Source organism: Lathyrus oleraceus, chromosome 1, assembly GCF_024323335.1.
Source record: "Lathyrus oleraceus cultivar Zhongwan6 chromosome 1, CAAS_Psat_ZW6_1.0, whole genome shotgun sequence".
NCBI classification, from domain to species: domain Eukaryota; kingdom Viridiplantae; phylum Streptophyta; class Magnoliopsida; order Fabales; family Fabaceae; genus Lathyrus; species Lathyrus oleraceus.
In genome coordinates, this window is record NC_066579.1 from 420456906 (window position 1) to 420474654 (window position 17749).

The following is a 17749-nucleotide window of genomic DNA, read 5'->3' on the forward strand; positions in this document are numbered from 1 at the left end:
AACTGGGATTACATGTGAATGTCAAAAACAAATCAGGGAACCCAATTGTACTTGAGATAGTCATACCATCACAATAAAGTTGATCCCTATATCTTTTGCTACAAAAAATGACGAAGGAAGAACAACTCTTTTTCCATTTTTGGCATTTTTGTTTTGACTAGGGTTGATGTCATTTTCTTTAAGTTTGTGATATTTCCCAACCCTCAATTTAGATTGATTTTTCCTTATCCAATTGATTCTCTCGGTTTCCATCATTGTGTATCCATCAACCAAAAGTTGATGAAATAGTCTTCGTGATGACAGAATTGTTGTAGCTTCACTTTTTCTTTGTTGTAATCTAAATGAAAGCCATTCTGTAATAGTTTGACAGTTTCTTTTTGTCACGACAATTTCACCTTGGTATGCATGGAGAATATTATCTTTGTATCCATCCTCACCAAATGGAAATAGTAATGGATATTGAAAATCAAGGTAGCTAGGATGAAACTCACTAATTCTTTGTAAATTACCTTCACGTGCCTGAATGATGATATCTCGTTTGGTACCTGAATATATGTCACCAATAATAAGGGTTGCGACTTCAGAAATTGTGAGCTTGTTGTAAATGCAACCATCCGTTTGACGATCAGAAATTATTCTCAATTTCAAATCGTTAACATTATGATGTTGTAGCATATCATGTGCCATCCTAAAAGCCTTTGCATGAACATTGTGTTGATCCAACATGACACTCAGATTTGTTACAATTGCTCTGCCAATATGTTTGTTGTCCCCATATAAGAATTAATAAATTCATTTAGTATGCTACATAATGACAAATGAATATGTCGTTGTAAAAATTATGTTGTTATAGTATGTACCTGAAATATTCCATCCGATTTTGAATTTCATTGTCAATGTCGAATATATACAAATGTGCATATTTTGGTGGTTGACATATCTCTGGCAGCATCGTCCCTATTTTATGGCAGGTTTGTCCATGAAGCCTTAGTGTTTGGGGATCACCACCTTTTGTAAACTTGGTGTCAAATTTCATACCAGGTGAAGTGAAAGAGAAAATAGAATTATAAGTCCTTGTGTTGGCTTGATAAATCTTGGCATGAGTTGATGCAGGGTCGAAAAGTAGGTTTTGACGAATGACAGGTGGGTCACCAATCAATGGTAGTTTAACCTTTCTTTCATGATAATAATGTTGAAATTTAGATGACGTCGTATTCCTTTATTTACTCATACATTCACCATACCACATGCAAGCAAGACAATATTTGCATTCCCAAACAGGATCTCCAATATCAAAGAAATCTGTGTTACCATGAAATGTTAAAAAAATATTGCATATACATGACATTGAAAAGTTCTGAATCTATCTATTGTATAAAGTATTGTATACAATGGTATTGAAAATTGGAGTAATGGCAAGCCTTGAAGTTGGTCATCAACCAAATAATCGTCCTCAATATCCATATCACTATCAGAATTTCCATTTGAAGAAATGTTTGACCCCATATCCAAGTCATGGTCTTGGACATATGAATTGGTTGAATGGTTACTATTATATTATGGAATAGTATGATTGAGTACGGAGATGGTTGTATGTGATGTTTCCTGTGTAGTTGTTTGAGGCGGTGTAAGAGCGGAATTAGATGTTTCAACAGTGGTTGCTTCAAACTGCCTAAATAAATTAACTCCAAAAGGTCTAACAAATGAGTTGGTTGTAGACCTACAATAACATTTTGAATGTTGAGTACTAATAAAAGTAGAAGTTGATTCGTGAAGTGGTGTTGTGTTTAATATGCTTACTGCTTGATCTATATGTGGATTTGAAATTGTACTGGGAGGAATATTTTATTTTTCTGAAGAACTTGAATGACGTTTTCTTTTCATTAATATCCATTTTATTTTTTTTCTAGCAGCACACGCAAAATTGTTGGTCGTATCCATGGTTTCTTAATGAACTAAAAACAAAATGAACATGACAATAGTTGTATGCTCATGGGTGTTTTGTAGAATATACAGGGAAAAACTTAATGGGAGGACAATGGTTAGAAAAAATGGCGCACAAAGTTCCCTCCCAATCCCAAATCATCAAGCTAATAGAAAATTTGATGGAAAAGATAGTGTACTGTTAACTTTGTATTTTAATATGATATACATGTTCATGCAAAGAAATGAATATATATTATTAAAAATAGAATGTCAACGTATGGACAAATTAAGTGTGTGTGTGTATTTGTGTCATGGCAGGCAAATTGATAAGTAATTTAAAATATAAATTGTTATCTTTGCATGTTCAGTTCAATTTTCATCTTTCCATATTAAACTATTATTTCTAAAAGAAATAGTCTCATCTCACATGTCAAATCAATAATTTTATATTTCTTATGATATTACAAATATATTCAACACAATAAAGTTGTTTTTAATTTTCCTTTTGTTCTTCACGCATACCACTTGTGTTTGTCACCCATGAATCGTCGTATTTTGTACCTTACCTCACCCACTCCCTCATTCAGACCTTATCAAACGTGCAACATTTTTCAGTATATTTTTTTTCCACTTTTTTGGATCAGATTTTATGCATAACTACTATATGTTTATTTGGGTAAGCAACCAAAACTTTAGTTCAACAAGTTATGCTAAATTGTTTTTGACTGTGCAAGTGCATGCACATTTGTAAAATATGAAATTGTTTCTTGACGTTAAACTATTGTTGCTCTGATTAAAATTACCCTAAAATTCCATAACAATGGGCTCAATCATAATATAGATATACTCACATAAATCATAATCATACAAAACATAACTAACAGATGTTATAACCAAACTTTAATACATAACCAAATATTCATGCTACTTGTACATTACTTATCACATGGCAATTACTGGAGGAAATACAACGTCCTCTAAAAAAAAATCCACGACAATGCCAACATTCATATTACAATATCCAAAATACTAACCATAGAGGGGTTCACACTACATATCCTACTTACAATTCTTTCAAACACCGTTCATTAGTTACTAAACAAAGTAAACTTATCATTAGACAACCTACTTAGAACTCCCTGTAGCCACATCACACCATCAACTTTGACGTTACACCTAATCTGAAAACTAAGTTCACCAATTCAACACGCTAACAACTATTATTTGTGTTGGTGGTTGGCGAATGCTGAATCCCACAATGTCTCCTTTTTAGGCCTTTCTTCTTGGCATACTCGTACCAACCACGCCCAATAAACTTTTCAACGTAATATTTCCTTTCAGAAGTATGAACTTTACAATCATAGGTCTCCATAGTATCTACGTCCACCAGCTTTATGCTCCTCAGTCCAGTTAAGAAACATGTCTTAATCACAGATTGGAGAATTTGCTGCATAATAGCATAATTTCTTTCAGACATATGTATATTCATATGTTTATATAGATATATCACAGTACAAACAACTTTATATATAACTATTTATGGATACTATAATTTAACTTACAAGAACTTTTTTTTGAACAACCTTTCGATCTTTGATTTCCTTCTTCCAAACTCCATACCTAGGCCAGTTAGAAAGGTCTTCATCGCTGGACTCATCACCAGTACTTTGTTTCATCAGAACTGCATTGAGAAAACAACCATCAAATGTCTTATAACATACATTGAACCACTATATACAAATCTAAACATATACTTAACAATCCCTTACATTGTTATACTTAGAACATTTTAATATTTTGTTCTAATATTTATTCAGATCATGCATTATCTAAAAATGATAAATCTTTGCATCAAGAAAAAATCAGATCAAATGATAATTCAAAGGATGATACTAAACACCGCTTATATTGATAATACATCTGATCAAACGATACTTAAACAAAGGATAATTCTTCCATAAACACGTAAACTACTTTCTACGTATTAATCCAGTGTCAACAATCACCTATCACTATCAGATGAAATCGATATATGCGATGGGCCGCATAAGTTGTAGTTCTGCCAATCTTACCATCAATACATTTTCCACTATCACCTTCTTCACTCAAATCAACTTGTTTTCCCTTCAGCTTCATTGCTTCACCTTCATTACATCCTTGCATGAGACCATTCGGAGTCACCTGTTCACCAACTACATATGCCCAATGGCCGCCCATTATATATAAACCACAACGTCAACAACAAAAATATATGATTCTTTCTATCCACAAGTCACTCCAATCTTTTATTCACAAAATGACTCAAGCGTTGAAGTGTTAATCTTAATCTTATAAGTCAATTTCGCACAAATGAACCAGAGTAGTTTGTCCCATAACATCAAGAATCTGTATCAATAATTTTGGTCATTGAACGCAACATATAATCCTCTGAGTTGTGTGTGTGAGTTTGAGTCATTATTACTACTTCGTAAAACTATATTTATTTTTCTTTTCAAATTACTCTCTTTCAAATTTTAATATTTCCTTCGGGATATTTAGCATCATCATGTATCATTATGCATAAATAAATCAAGAGGTTGATATTGAATTAAAACATTTTTGAAGGGTGTGGGAGTTAACAATGGAGGGTGTAGAGATTAATCAGGTAATTTAACCAGAATCAGGTTCAAGATTGGAGCCCAATACCAGGCTTACAATTTTCAAAAATTCAAAACCCACCTCTATCCGATAAGCGAAGGAGTAGTTCGAGAAGATGAGTTCTGTATCGGTGGCGTCAATGTTGTTCGCCGGCGGTTGCCGTAGCCTCGCCGTGCCGTTAGCAGCACGCGCACTTCGCATTTCGCTTAACAGACACCTCACATTACACGTCTCTGGTTGGTGTTGTCGGAGTTCACACAACACTACCGTCGCACTCGCCGCTGAAACTGTATCCTCAACAACTGACGCCGGAAACTTAACCGCTACTTCTTCTTCCAATAGGTACCTTCCCTATCACTCTTTTCACCGCTTACACATTTTTATTATACTGATAGTCTTTTTATCTTCAAGCTACCCTAAGTATGATCGATTGCTTCCATGTCCAACACACAAATCTCCACCAAGAATTGAACACTTAGTTGTTTCAGAAGGAGGACCTGTGTTAGAATACATTTGCAAAGCTTTGGATCTTCCTCATTTGTAAGTGGAAAATCATTCTACAAAGTTCATTTGTTAATTTCATGAAAATTGGATTAAACCCTAAGTTTTATTTTGTGAAGGTTTGTTGCAGACCTGATTCATTTCGGAGCTGTGCATTTCGCTCTTGTTTGTCCAAAGCCTCCTCCTACTGCTACTGCTCAGCAAATTAGGGTTTTCAAACAAGTGACGGACCCGTTGGTTCTGCGAAAGAGAGCTTCTATCAAAGGAAAAACTATAAGAGAAGCGCAAAAAACTTTCCGTGTAACTGACGGGGATCAATTTGTTGAACCGGGAACTTATTTGCGAGTGCACGTGCACCCCAAGCGTTTTCATAGGTACATTAAAATGTACATTGGGTTTGCATTTTTGTTTTTGTTATAGAGGCATGAGATGGATTATGATAATGTTTGATGTTTGAAAGCTCTTTTTAGGTGCTATGAGATTGACTGGAGATCAAGGATTATAGCTGTGAAGGAATCATATGTAGTTTTGGATAAACCTGCTGGCACTTCAGTATGTAATCAATCCTACACTATGTACTCGTTATTAATCACGTATAGGATTCTTATAGAATTGTTATTAAATTTTAGATAGTAGACAACAGTCATAAGTCCTCTAATTTTTATATCCAATGGACATGTTCTACATCACATGAGTAATTAATTGTCACTGAATTCAACTTATTGGTTATTATAATGATGGGTTCTAGCAGAAATTCAAGCCAACAGCAATGAAATTTTGAAGAAAACGATGTTTAGTGCTTCTTGTCAAGTCATACTAGATTGGTTTAGTGTAATATATTTTACGAAGTAGCATGAAACATGAGAAGAAAATAAACCAAAGTTGTACACCCATTCCTTAATTATCACCCAACTGAGGAGAGAAATTTGTAAAAAGACTTATATTTAGGGACAGACAAATGTTTCAAAGGAGTTTTATTGTTGAGGACGTAGGGAGTCTAGTATTTCAAAAATTACTAAAATACTTGTAATTGAATTAAAAAGACCCCTTGTAGTTTCTAATTACGACCCATGAATGTCTTCATCAAACATTATTATTTGTCTATGCATTATTATTTGTCTATGCACAACAGTGTGATTTCTGATGCCTAATAGGCTAATACCTGATTCCTCCATCTTTTGATAGTCTTTTAGGTTTATTAACCGGAAGTCCTTATTAAGCAATAATGGTATTGGAAAACACAATTGAGCAAAGATTTAGTAATCTCAAGAATTATTGTTTTCGGGTTTGATGCTCAGTAGGTGGAGATAAATTTTGAGTATTGTCTATGTGAAGTATGTTTATTAGTTTTGAGTGAGATATATAATTTGTAGTGTCAAGAATTTAATATTCTGAAAGATTTTTCTTCAAATCTATTGATATGTTTACATTATTAATTGGTCGAGTGCCTAAAGTTTCTGTGCAATTTATTCTTTTCTAATTTTTGCTAGGTAGGTGGGACTACTGACAACATTGAAGAAAGTTGTGCAACCTTTGCAACTCGTGCCTTGGGATTGACAACACCGTTGATGACTACCCATCAGATTGACAACTGCACGGAAGGCTGGTAATGCCTTTATGTTTAAATAAATTAGCATTGCTTGTCATTATGGAGATGATAGATAATCTAATACTTTTCTTGTTTACGTGCAGTGTAGTATTGGCTAGGAATAAAGAGTATTGCTCTGTCTTTCATGGCAAAATACGGGTAACGCTGATGTCATTTCATAGTTTATACGATCAAAGAAAGAATTTGGTTTACTACTGCACCCTTGATATATTATAAGGCAAAAACTATAAAAACTATAAAGAATTTGGTTTACTACTGCACCCTTGATATATTATAAGGCAAAAACTATAACAATCGATAGCACATACATGCTCCTCAAAGTGGTCAGGACATCTCCCTGCTCCGTTTGCCAACCAAGTGGTTATTTTCAAAATACAACATATGACACAACTCTTTAACACAAACTGCATACTTAAAATAAAACCGAATGCATAACTGCCTTAACACAATTGCATACTAAAAATAAAAACATAACTGCTAACTTCTATAAGTTATTTGTCTCCACTCCTTTCTTTTTCTTTCTCTCATAAACTCTCCACACTTTAGGCCTCTCATATCCCACTTTCACTAACACATCCTCCTCTTTTGACTTATGCTCTTGAAGTATCCTAACATTATACTTGTACAATCTTCATCAGTTCTACTTGTAAAAACACACACACAAAGCATGATTTTGATCTTTGAAGGAATTCATTTCACTCCAAGTGTAGTGCCAATTATTGATCACTAATTTATTATTTTCAGGAGAAAAAAGTGAAAAAGCTCTATCGTGCTCTTGCAGTTTCTCCTTTACCAATTGGAATCATTAACCACTATATGCGTCCTATTAACATGGCTCCTCGACTTATTTCTGAAGGTAACTACAAAAATTTGAGTTCTTTGCAAATATTATTTAAGCAACTTGAAATGAAATAGTCAAGTAGTAAATATGTGTATTTTCATTGATTATATATTATTAGAAACTCCAATGGGAGAAGCAAACTGCATGCCATGTCTCATGATATTAGTGACTGAGAAACATGAATTGTGACATTAGTTTTTCCTTTGCCTGTTATTTGATATTCCACTCCCTGAAAAGAAAAAAAGGAAAGAGTTGACAATAGAAGACAAAGTGATGCACTTGGGAATAATATATTAGCTTTATACTACACTAAGAAAGTTGTAATTATCATAAAGTTTTTTTGCCATATGATTTAGTTAGGTGCATTAGCCAAGTTGGAAATTAGTTACCTAATCAACTTCTTAAAATGTGTGGGTTGGGTCTAACTCATTCCTACAAGACCGACTTGTAAGGTAAAGACTGCCTCCACTTATAAACACAACACATGTCATATCTCTAAGCAGTGTGGGAATAAATCCACCCCCTCAAACCCAACACAATGAAGGTCTTGGAGGCTGCAATGAAGACAAGCCAAATGCTGCAATTTAGGCAACTAGGGCTGGACTCCAATGAAGGCGGAAATTCCAACACAACTTATATAATTTTATCTTCCTTGATTCAGTAGAATTTGAATAGGTGTTCCCCCAACCTAGTGTGCCGTGCCACAACATGATATGTCAATGAGCAAATGCCTTTCTAGTTTCTAGTGTAAAGTTTAAACGTTAAAACATTTGTTTGCTCTGTGGAGTCAGTTAAAGTTTTCCTGATAAGGGTTTTATATTGTGGATTCAACCCCAGATATTTATTGAGTGCAGATTTTATGAAGGGATGGCTTCTTTGTCAACTCGAGGTCATGGAATGCAGAAAGGTTCCTTGGCCAACTAGTGTTGTTCAAGATGAATATTGTGTTGAAGACTGTGGGTTGCCATCTCAAGATTACGCATACGAGTGTAAAATCAACCTTCTTACTGGTCGAACTCATCAGGTCTGTTAGCTGTCTTTATATATTTATTTCTATTTTTTCTTGTGTTGATTCTTAATAGATTACAATAAATATGAATGATCAATTTGAAAAATAATGAAACATACTTTCATGAGCTGTAGCCTGCTGACCAAGCTGCCGTTGGTAGTGAAGAAATTTGTCAGCTGCTACAAATCACTGTTCTACAGACTAACTCTATTGTTCTAGCAATTGTTGGATCTAATATTAGGCTATAATTGTGTTAGTTATCAAGGAGAGTTGCAACTTTTAATTATTACACCATCCATTTGTTTTCTGTAAGTTTATATCTCTATGGTATTAACCAATTGAATTTCCGGATTCTTTTATATAAGGGTGAACTAGGAGGTTGTAATTTAGCACTGTTTCAAATTTTAAATTTATAATGAATGAATACAGAAAATCTCCTTCCTTATTTCTTGTATTTGATTATCTTCTAGGAAAACAAAAATACGGTTTTTTGATAAAAATGACTTCAATTTTAATGCAGATTCGAGCTCAATTTGCTGCTTGTAAGGCACCTTTAATTGGTGATTCTATGTATATGCCTGCTGCAATTGCAGAGATGATTAATCCCGGACTTAATCCATTTGGAAAGTACAAGAAAGATTTCATCAGTGAGAGTGAAAAAGAAGCTGATGTTGCAAATTGGATTGCACAGCATGGAAAAGAGCCAAGTGCTGCAATTGGCCTTCAAGCTTGTCAGATTTCTTGGGATGATGATGAACACTTATTCAGAGCTGGTTTGCCTTGGTGGAGGAGTTAAAATGCTGGAAATGTGCTTGAGTCAAGGACTTCGCACTATTCTGAAGTCATGTTTTAGTTTTGCCTCAGTTTTGTGTGAGTATACTGTCATTCGAGTTGAAAACATCTACTTCAGTGTTACAACTGGTTTATATGCGTGAAAACTGAAGATATGTTTTTAGATGCAAATATTCAATAGGCGAAGAATTGTAATGTATGCTGGTTTCTCATTTTGCAGTAAGAGTGCAAAATCTCTGTAAGATGGTTAAGGAATGCAGCAAGATTGTACTGGATTGAAAAGAGAAACCCAAATAAAAAAGGGAAAAAGGAGGAGCTTAATGGGGGAATGGTGCATGGCTGCATGCTGTCACTTACCGGTGAGCCTTGATCACCCTTTTCTGTTGTAATTAACTTTAAATAGGTAAGCCACACTATAATTTATTCAGTACTCAAGACCTCTTTCTGAAAATGTATATTTTACTTGGATATTGAAGAATTGAGAATTTTGTCACAATACAATGGATTCCAAAGGCACACACTTAACATTTATCTCTATTATGAAATTTGTTATTAATAGTCTGTTATATTATATCTATAATTAATTTAGGTCTATTTGATAATTGTATAAATCCTTCCATTTGCATCAAAGCTTCAATAAATCAGAAAATTTGTCCAGGATTTCTTGGAGAAGATTTATGCAATAAAATCTGATGTGTTCATATAGTAATGTAATAAAATTCCCTTATCCACCTATGGTAGCTGGAGCAATAAGTCCACACATGTCAGAATGAATTAGATGCAACTCATTAGGGCACCTGTTTCCTCCTTCATTCCAAGTGTTATCAAATTGCCCCACCATTGCCGCCATGGTGGATTTAAATGGCGGTTTTTGGACTCGCCGCAATGGTAAATGTCGGCTGCCATTGTGGGTTTTTCCGCCATAATCCACAATAACGGCCAAGGAGGGAGGGAGGGAGGGAGGGAGAGAGAGAGAGAGAGAGAGAGAGAGAGAGAGAGAGAGAGAGAGACAGAGAGAGAGAGAGAGAGACTTCCCAGGAGGTCACCCATCCTAGTACTACTCTCGCCCAAGCACGCTTAACTGCGGAGTTCTGATGGGATCCGGTGCATTAGTGCTGGTATGATCGCACCTGATATTAAATGCGCTTTAATTGTATATATTTTATTTCTTTCACTTATTAACGGCAGAACAAACACAATTAACGTTGAAATATTTGTTTTCTCCTACTTTTTCCGATTCTTTTACGCCGGCTAACAGAAATGAATAGAAGTATTTAAAAAATCGCAAAAAAGAGGTGCAACACAAGGACTTCCCAGGAGGTCACCCATCCTAGTACTACTCTCGCCCAAGCACGCTTAACTGCGGAGTTCTGATGGGATCCGGTGCATTAGTGCTGGTATGATCGCACCTGATATTAAATGCGCTTTAATTGTATATATTTTATTTCTTTCACTTATTAACGGCAGAACAAACACAATTAACGTTGAAATATTTGTTTTCTCCTACTTTTTCCGATTCTTTTACGCCGGCTAACAGAAATGAATAGAAGTATTTAAAAAATCGCAAAAAAGAGGTGCAACACAAGGACTTCCCAGGAGGTCACCCATCCTAGTACTACTCTCGCCCAAGCACGCTTAACTGCGGAGTTCTGATGGGATCCGGTGCATTAGTGCTGGTATGATCGCACCTGATATTAAATGCGCTTTAATTGTATATATTTTATTTCTTTCACTTATTAACGGCAGAACAAACACAATTAACGTTGAAATATTTGTTTTCTCCTACTTTTTCCGATTCTTTTACGCCGGCTAACAGAAATGAATAGAAGTATTTAAAAAATCGCAAAAAAGAGGTGCAACACAAGGACTTCCCAGGAGGTCATCCATCCTAGTACTACTCTCGCCCAAGCACGCTTAACTGCGGAGTTCTGATGGGATCCGGTGCATTAGTGCTGGTATGATCGCACCTGATATTAAATGCGCTTTAATTGTATATATTTTATTTCTTTCACTTATTAACGGCAGAACAAACACAATTAACGTTGAAATATTTGTTTTCTCCTACTTTTTCCGATTCTTTTACGCCGGCTAACAGAAATGAATAGAAGTATTTAAAAAATCGCAAAAAAGAGGTGCAACACAAGGACTTCCCAGGAGGTCACCCATCCTAGTACTACTCTCGCCCAAGCACGCTTAACTGCGGAGTTCTGATGGGATCCGGTGCATTAGTGCTGGTATGATCGCACCTGATATTAAATGCGCTTTAATTGTATATATTTTATTTCTTTCACTTATTAACGGCAGAACAAACACAATTAACGTTGAAATATTTGTTTTCTCCTACTTTTTCCGATTCTTTTACGCCGGCTAACAGAAATGAATAGAAGTATTTAAAAAATCGCAAAAAAGAGGTGCAACACAAGGACTTCCCAGGAGGTCACCCATCCTAGTACTACTCTCGCCCAAGCACGCTTAACTGCGGAGTTCTGATGGGATCCGGTGCATTAGTGCTGGTATGATCGCACCTGATATTAAATGCGCTTTAATTGTATATATTTTATTTCTTTCACTTATTAACGGCAGAACAAACACAATTAACGTTGAAATATTTGTTTTCTCCTACTTTTTCCGATTCTTTTACGCCGGCTAACAGAAATGAATAGAAGTATTTAAAAAATCGCAAAAAAGAGGTGCAACACAAGGACTTCCCAGGAGGTCATCCATCCTAGTACTACTCTCGCCCAAGCACGCTTAACTGCGGAGTTCTGATGGGATCCGGTGCATTAGTGCTGGTATGATCGCACCTGATATTAAATGCGCTTTAATTGTATATATTTTATTTCTTTCACTTATTAACGGCAGAACAAACACAATTAACGTTGAAATATTTGTTTTCTCCTACTTTTTCCGATTCTTTTACGCCGGCTAACAGAAATGAATAGAAGTATTTAAAAAATCGCAAAAAAGAGGTGCAACACAAGGACTTCCCAGGAGGTCACCCATCCTAGTACTACTCTCGCCCAAGCACGCTTAACTGCGGAGTTCTGATGGGATCCGGTGCATTAGTGCTGGTATGATCGCACCTGATATTAAATGCGCTTTAATTGTATATATTTTATTTCTTTCACTTATTAACGGCAGAACAAACACAATTAACGTTGAAATATTTGTTTTCTCCTACTTTTTCCGATTCTTTTACGCCGGCTAACAGAAATGAATAGAAGTATTTAAAAAATCGCAAAAAAGAGGTGCAACACAAGGACTTCCCAGGAGGTCACCCATCCTAGTACTACTCTCGCCCAAGCACGCTTAACTGCGGAGTTCTGATGGGATCCGGTGCATTAGTGCTGGTATGATCGCACCTGATATTAAATGCGCTTTAATTGTATATATTTTATTTCTTTCACTTATTAACGGCAGAACAAACACAATTAACGTTGAAATATTTGTTTTCTCCTACTTTTTCCGATTCTTTTACGCCGGCTAACAGAAATGAATAGAAGTATTTAAAAAATCGCAAAAAAGAGGTGCAACACAAGGACTTCCCAGGAGGTCACCCATCCTAGTACTACTCTCGCCCAAGCACGCTTAACTGCGGAGTTCTGATGGGATCCGGTGCATTAGTGCTGGTATGATCGCACCTGATATTAAATGCGCTTTAATTGTATATATTTTATTTCTTTCACTTATTAACGGCAGAACAAACACAATTAACGTTGAAATATTTGTTTTCTCCTACTTTTTCCGATTCTTTTACGCCGGCTAACAGAAATGAATAGAAGTATTTAAAAAATCGCAAAAAAGAGGTGCAACACAAGGACTTCCCAGGAGGTCACCCATCCTAGTACTACTCTCGCCCAAGCACGCTTAACTGCGGAGTTCTGATGGGATCCGGTGCATTAGTGCTGGTATGATCGCACCTGATATTAAATGCGCTTTAATTGTATATATTTTATTTCTTTCACTTATTAACGGCAGAACAAACACAATTAACGTTGAAATATTTGTTTTCTCCTACTTTTTCCGATTCTTTTACGCCGGCTAACAGAAATGAATAGAAGTATTTAAAAAATCGCAAAAAAGAGGTGCAACACAAGGACTTCCCAGGAGGTCACCCATCCTAGTACTACTCTCGCCCAAGCACGCTTAACTGCGGAGTTCTGATGGGATCCGGTGCATTAGTGCTGGTATGATCGCACCTGATATTAAATGCGCTTTAATTGTATATATTTTATTTCTTTCACTTATTAACGGCAGAACAAACACAATTAACGTTGAAATATTTGTTTTCTCCTACTTTTTCCGATTCTTTTACGCCGGCTAACAGAAATGAATAGAAGTATTTAAAAAATCGCAAAAAAGAGGTGCAACACAAGGACTTCCCAGGAGGTCACCCATCCTAGTACTACTCTCGCCCAAGCACGCTTAACTGCGGAGTTCTGATGGGATCCGGTGCATTAGTGCTGGTATGATCGCACCTGATATTAAATGCGCTTTAATTGTATATATTTTATTTCTTTCACTTATTAACGGCAGAACAAACACAATTAACGTTGAAATATTTGTTTTCTCCTACTTTTTCCGATTCTTTTACGCCGGCTAACAGAAATGAATAGAAGTATTTAAAAAATCGCAAAAAAGAGGTGCAACACAAGGACTTCCCAGGAGGTCACCCATCCTAGTACTACTCTCGCCCAAGCACGCTTAACTGCGGAGTTCTGATGGGATCCGGTGCATTAGTGCTGGTATGATCGCACCTGATATTAAATGCGCTTTAATTGTATATATTTTATTTCTTTCACTTATTAACGGCAGAACAAACACAATTAACGTTGAAATATTTGTTTTCTCCTACTTTTTCCGATTCTTTTACGCCGGCTAACAGAAATGAATAGAAGTATTTAAAAAATCGCAAAAAAGAGGTGCAACACAAGGACTTCCCAGGAGGTCACCCATCCTAGTACTACTCTCGCCCAAGCACGCTTAACTGCGGAGTTCTGATGGGATCCGGTGCATTAGTGCTGGTATGATCGCACCTGATATTAAATGCGCTTTAATTGTATATATTTTATTTCTTTCACTTATTAACGGCAGAACAAACACAATTAACGTTGAAATATTTGTTTTCTCCTACTTTTTCCGATTCTTTTACGCCGGCTAACAGAAATGAATAGAAGTATTTAAAAAATCGCAAAAAAGAGGTGCAACACAAGGACTTCCCAGGAGGTCACCCATCCTAGTACTACTCTCGCCCAAGCACGCTTAACTGCGGAGTTCTGATGGGATCCGGTGCATTAGTGCTGGTATGATCGCACCTGATATTAAATGCGCTTTAATTGTATATATTTTATTTCTTTCACTTATTAACGGCAGAACAAACACAATTAACGTTGAAATATTTGTTTTCTCCTACTTTTTCCGATTCTTTTACGCCGGCTAACAGAAATGAATAGAAGTATTTAAAAATCGCAAAAAAGAGGTGCAACACAAGGACTTCCCAGGAGGTCACCCATCCTAGTACTACTCTCGCCCAAGCACGCTTAACTGCGGAGTTCTGATGGGATCCGGTGCATTAGTGCTGGTATGATCGCACCTGATATTAAATGCGCTTTAATTGTATATATTTTATTTCTTTCACTTATTAACGGCAGAACAAACACAATTAACGTTGAAATATTTGTTTTCTCCTACTTTTTCCGATTCTTTTACGCCGGCTAACAGAAATGAATAGAAGTATTTAAAAAATCGCAAAAAAGAGGTGCAACACAAGGACTTCCCAGGAGGTCACCCATCCTAGTACTACTCTCGCCCAAGCACGCTTAACTGCGGAGTTCTGATGGGATCCGGTGCATTAGTGCTGGTATGATCGCACCTGATATTAAATGCGCTTTAATTGTATATATTTTATTTCTTTCACTTATTAACGGCAGAACAAACACAATTAACGTTGAAATATTTGTTTTCTCCTACTTTTTCCGATTCTTTTACGCCGGCTAACAGAAATGAATAGAAGTATTTAAAAAATCGCAAAAAAGAGGTGCAACACAAGGACTTCCCAGGAGGTCACCCATCCTAGTACTACTCTCGCCCAAGCACGCTTAACTGCGGAGTTCTGATGGGATCCGGTGCATTAGTGCTGGTATGATCGCACCTGATATTAAATGCGCTTTAATTGTATATATTTTATTTCTTTCACTTATTAACGGCAGAACAAACACAATTAACGTTGAAATATTTGTTTTCTCCTACTTTTTCCGATTCTTTTACGCCGGCTAACAGAAATGAATAGAAGTATTTAAAAAATCGCAAAAAAGAGGTGCAACACAAGGACTTCCCAGGAGGTCACCCATCCTAGTACTACTCTCGCCCAAGCACGCTTAACTGCGGAGTTCTGATGGGATCCGGTGCATTAGTGCTGGTATGATCGCACCTGATATTAAATGCGCTTTAATTGTATATATTTTATTTCTTTCACTTATTAACGGCAGAACAAACACAATTAACGTTGAAATATTTGTTTTCTCCTACTTTTTCCGATTCTTTTACGCCGGCTAACAGAAATGAATAGAAGTATTTAAAAAATCGCAAAAAAGAGGTGCAACACAAGGACTTCCCAGGAGGTCACCCATCCTAGTACTACTCTCGCCCAAGCACGCTTAACTGCGGAGTTCTGATGGGATCCGGTGCATTAGTGCTGGTATGATCGCACCTGATATTAAATGCGCTTTAATTGTATATATTTTATTTCTTTCACTTATTAACGGCAGAACAAACACAATTAACGTTGAAATATTTGTTTTCTCCTACTTTTTCCGATTCTTTTACGCCGGCTAACAGAAATGAATAGAAGTATTTAAAAAATCGCAAAAAAGAGGTGCAACACAAGGACTTCCCAGGAGGTCACCCATCCTAGTACTACTCTCGCCCAAGCACGCTTAACTGCGGAGTTCTGATGGGATCCGGTGCATTAGTGCTGGTATGATCGCACCTGATATTAAATGCGCTTTAATTGTATATATTTTATTTCTTTCACTTATTAACGGCAGAACAAACACAATTAACGTTGAAATATTTGTTTTCTCCTACTTTTTCCGATTCTTTTACGCCGGCTAACAGAAATGAATAGAAGTATTTAAAAAATCGCAAAAAAGAGGTGCAACACAAGGACTTCCCAGGAGGTCACCCATCCTAGTACTACTCTCGCCCAAGCACGCTTAACTGCGGAGTTCTGATGGGATCCGGTGCATTAGTGCTGGTATGATCGCACCTGATATTAAATGCGCTTTAATTGTATATATTTTATTTCTTTCACTTATTAACGGCAGAACAAACACAATTAACGTTGAAATATTTGTTTTCTCCTACTTTTTCCGATTCTTTTACGCCGGCTAACAGAAATGAATAGAAGTATTTAAAAAATCGCAAAAAAGAGGTGCAACACAAGGACTTCCCAGGAGGTCACCCATCCTAGTACTACTCTCGCCCAAGCACGCTTAACTGCGGAGTTCTGATGGGATCCGGTGCATTAGTGCTGGTATGATCGCACCTGATATTAAATGCGCTTTAATTGTATATATTTTATTTCTTTCACTTATTAACGGCAGAACAAACACAATTAACGTTGAAATATTTGTTTTCTCCTACTTTTTCCGATTCTTTTACGCCGGCTAACAGAAATGAATAGAAGTATTTAAAAAATCGCAAAAAAGAGGTGCAACACAAGGACTTCCCAGGAGGTCACCCATCCTAGTACTACTCTCGCCCAAGCACGCTTAACTGCGGAGTTCTGATGGGATCCGGTGCATTAGTGCTGGTATGATCGCACCTGATATTAAATGCGCTTTAATTGTATATATTTTATTTCTTTCACTTATTAACGGCAGAACAAACACAATTAACGTTGAAATATTTGTTTTCTCCTACTTTTTCCGATTCTTTTACGCCGGCTAACAGAAATGAATAGAAGTATTTAAAAAATCGCAAAAAAGAGGTGCAACACAAGGACTTCCCAGGAGGTCACCCATCCTAGTACTACTCTCGCCCAAGCACGCTTAACTGCGGAGTTTGATGGGATCCGGTGCATTAGTGCTGGTATGATCGCACCTGATATTAAATGCGCTTTAATTGTATATATTTTATTTCTTTCACTTATTAACGGCAGAACAAACACAATTAACGTTGAAATATTTGTTTTCTCCTACTTTTTCCGATTCTTTTACGCCGGCTAACAGAAATGAATAGAAGTATTTAAAAAATCGCAAAAAAGAGGTGCAACACAAGGACTTCCCAGGAGGTCACCCATCCTAGTACTACTCTCGCCCAAGCACGCTTAACTGCGGAGTTTTGATGGGATCCGGTGCATTAGTGCTGGTATGATCGCACCTGATATTAAATGCGCTTTAATTGTATATATTTTATTTCTTTCACTTATTAA

The 17749-nt window shown here is 36.4% G+C and overlaps 1 protein-coding gene and 27 non-coding genes across 28 annotated transcripts; 1 reads left to right on the plus strand and 27 right to left on the minus strand.

Annotated features, from left to right (window-relative positions):
• Window positions 1-4587: 4587 nt before the first annotated feature.
• Window positions 4588-9873, plus strand: LOC127078388 (RNA pseudouridine synthase 6, chloroplastic). Its single transcript, XM_051018855.1, has 10 exons — window positions 4588-4905; window positions 4975-5103; window positions 5184-5438; window positions 5535-5616; window positions 6555-6670; window positions 6757-6811; window positions 7418-7529; window positions 8369-8538; window positions 9044-9393; window positions 9536-9873. Exons 1-9 carry the CDS (start codon window positions 4679-4681, stop codon window positions 9317-9319), a joined length of 1422 nt encoding a protein of 473 aa, XP_050874812.1. The 5' UTR covers window positions 4588-4678; the 3' UTR covers window positions 9320-9393; window positions 9536-9873.
• Window positions 9874-10328: 455 nt separating this feature from the next.
• LOC127116957 (5S ribosomal RNA) lies at window positions 10329-10447 on the minus strand. Its single transcript, XR_007801730.1, has one exon. It is a non-coding gene; the product is annotated as a 5S ribosomal RNA (ribosomal RNA).
• A 160-nt stretch (window positions 10448-10607) lies between these two features.
• On the minus strand, window positions 10608-10726 carry LOC127115935 (5S ribosomal RNA). Its single transcript, XR_007800932.1, has one exon. It is a non-coding gene; the product is annotated as a 5S ribosomal RNA (ribosomal RNA).
• A 160-nt stretch (window positions 10727-10886) lies between these two features.
• On the minus strand, window positions 10887-11005 carry LOC127116836 (5S ribosomal RNA). Its single transcript, XR_007801619.1, has one exon. It is a non-coding gene; the product is annotated as a 5S ribosomal RNA (ribosomal RNA).
• A 160-nt stretch (window positions 11006-11165) lies between these two features.
• On the minus strand, window positions 11166-11284 carry LOC127116898 (5S ribosomal RNA). Its single transcript, XR_007801678.1, has one exon. It is a non-coding gene; the product is annotated as a 5S ribosomal RNA (ribosomal RNA).
• Window positions 11285-11444: 160 nt separating this feature from the next.
• Window positions 11445-11563, minus strand: LOC127116956 (5S ribosomal RNA). The gene has a single exon (XR_007801729.1). It is a non-coding gene; the product is annotated as a 5S ribosomal RNA (ribosomal RNA).
• A 160-nt stretch (window positions 11564-11723) lies between these two features.
• Window positions 11724-11842, minus strand: LOC127117033 (5S ribosomal RNA). Its single transcript, XR_007801797.1, has one exon. It is a non-coding gene; the product is annotated as a 5S ribosomal RNA (ribosomal RNA).
• A 160-nt stretch (window positions 11843-12002) lies between these two features.
• LOC127116899 (5S ribosomal RNA) lies at window positions 12003-12121 on the minus strand. Its single transcript, XR_007801679.1, has one exon. It is a non-coding gene; the product is annotated as a 5S ribosomal RNA (ribosomal RNA).
• A 160-nt stretch (window positions 12122-12281) lies between these two features.
• On the minus strand, window positions 12282-12400 carry LOC127117151 (5S ribosomal RNA). The gene has a single exon (XR_007801909.1). It is a non-coding gene; the product is annotated as a 5S ribosomal RNA (ribosomal RNA).
• Window positions 12401-12560: 160 nt separating this feature from the next.
• LOC127115995 (5S ribosomal RNA) lies at window positions 12561-12679 on the minus strand. Its single transcript, XR_007800987.1, has one exon. It is a non-coding gene; the product is annotated as a 5S ribosomal RNA (ribosomal RNA).
• A 160-nt stretch (window positions 12680-12839) lies between these two features.
• Window positions 12840-12958, minus strand: LOC127116112 (5S ribosomal RNA). Its single transcript, XR_007801095.1, has one exon. It is a non-coding gene; the product is annotated as a 5S ribosomal RNA (ribosomal RNA).
• Window positions 12959-13118: 160 nt separating this feature from the next.
• On the minus strand, window positions 13119-13237 carry LOC127116230 (5S ribosomal RNA). The gene has a single exon (XR_007801200.1). It is a non-coding gene; the product is annotated as a 5S ribosomal RNA (ribosomal RNA).
• Window positions 13238-13397: 160 nt separating this feature from the next.
• LOC127116349 (5S ribosomal RNA) lies at window positions 13398-13516 on the minus strand. The gene has a single exon (XR_007801299.1). It is a non-coding gene; the product is annotated as a 5S ribosomal RNA (ribosomal RNA).
• A 160-nt stretch (window positions 13517-13676) lies between these two features.
• Window positions 13677-13795, minus strand: LOC127116469 (5S ribosomal RNA). The gene has a single exon (XR_007801329.1). It is a non-coding gene; the product is annotated as a 5S ribosomal RNA (ribosomal RNA).
• A 160-nt stretch (window positions 13796-13955) lies between these two features.
• Window positions 13956-14074, minus strand: LOC127116588 (5S ribosomal RNA). The gene has a single exon (XR_007801406.1). It is a non-coding gene; the product is annotated as a 5S ribosomal RNA (ribosomal RNA).
• Window positions 14075-14234: 160 nt separating this feature from the next.
• On the minus strand, window positions 14235-14353 carry LOC127116706 (5S ribosomal RNA). Its single transcript, XR_007801503.1, has one exon. It is a non-coding gene; the product is annotated as a 5S ribosomal RNA (ribosomal RNA).
• Window positions 14354-14513: 160 nt separating this feature from the next.
• LOC127116806 (5S ribosomal RNA) lies at window positions 14514-14632 on the minus strand. Its single transcript, XR_007801591.1, has one exon. It is a non-coding gene; the product is annotated as a 5S ribosomal RNA (ribosomal RNA).
• Window positions 14633-14791: 159 nt separating this feature from the next.
• Window positions 14792-14910, minus strand: LOC127116818 (5S ribosomal RNA). Its single transcript, XR_007801602.1, has one exon. It is a non-coding gene; the product is annotated as a 5S ribosomal RNA (ribosomal RNA).
• A 160-nt stretch (window positions 14911-15070) lies between these two features.
• LOC127116830 (5S ribosomal RNA) lies at window positions 15071-15189 on the minus strand. Its single transcript, XR_007801613.1, has one exon. It is a non-coding gene; the product is annotated as a 5S ribosomal RNA (ribosomal RNA).
• Window positions 15190-15349: 160 nt separating this feature from the next.
• On the minus strand, window positions 15350-15468 carry LOC127116843 (5S ribosomal RNA). Its single transcript, XR_007801625.1, has one exon. It is a non-coding gene; the product is annotated as a 5S ribosomal RNA (ribosomal RNA).
• A 160-nt stretch (window positions 15469-15628) lies between these two features.
• On the minus strand, window positions 15629-15747 carry LOC127116855 (5S ribosomal RNA). Its single transcript, XR_007801637.1, has one exon. It is a non-coding gene; the product is annotated as a 5S ribosomal RNA (ribosomal RNA).
• Window positions 15748-15907: 160 nt separating this feature from the next.
• On the minus strand, window positions 15908-16026 carry LOC127116867 (5S ribosomal RNA). Its single transcript, XR_007801649.1, has one exon. It is a non-coding gene; the product is annotated as a 5S ribosomal RNA (ribosomal RNA).
• A 160-nt stretch (window positions 16027-16186) lies between these two features.
• LOC127116878 (5S ribosomal RNA) lies at window positions 16187-16305 on the minus strand. The gene has a single exon (XR_007801660.1). It is a non-coding gene; the product is annotated as a 5S ribosomal RNA (ribosomal RNA).
• Window positions 16306-16465: 160 nt separating this feature from the next.
• On the minus strand, window positions 16466-16584 carry LOC127116890 (5S ribosomal RNA). Its single transcript, XR_007801671.1, has one exon. It is a non-coding gene; the product is annotated as a 5S ribosomal RNA (ribosomal RNA).
• A 160-nt stretch (window positions 16585-16744) lies between these two features.
• LOC127116902 (5S ribosomal RNA) lies at window positions 16745-16863 on the minus strand. The gene has a single exon (XR_007801682.1). It is a non-coding gene; the product is annotated as a 5S ribosomal RNA (ribosomal RNA).
• Window positions 16864-17023: 160 nt separating this feature from the next.
• Window positions 17024-17142, minus strand: LOC127116913 (5S ribosomal RNA). Its single transcript, XR_007801693.1, has one exon. It is a non-coding gene; the product is annotated as a 5S ribosomal RNA (ribosomal RNA).
• Window positions 17143-17302: 160 nt separating this feature from the next.
• LOC127116933 (5S ribosomal RNA) lies at window positions 17303-17420 on the minus strand. The gene has a single exon (XR_007801712.1). It is a non-coding gene; the product is annotated as a 5S ribosomal RNA (ribosomal RNA).
• Window positions 17421-17580: 160 nt separating this feature from the next.
• LOC127116907 (5S ribosomal RNA) lies at window positions 17581-17699 on the minus strand. The gene has a single exon (XR_007801687.1). It is a non-coding gene; the product is annotated as a 5S ribosomal RNA (ribosomal RNA).
• Window positions 17700-17749: the final 50 nt, after the last annotated feature.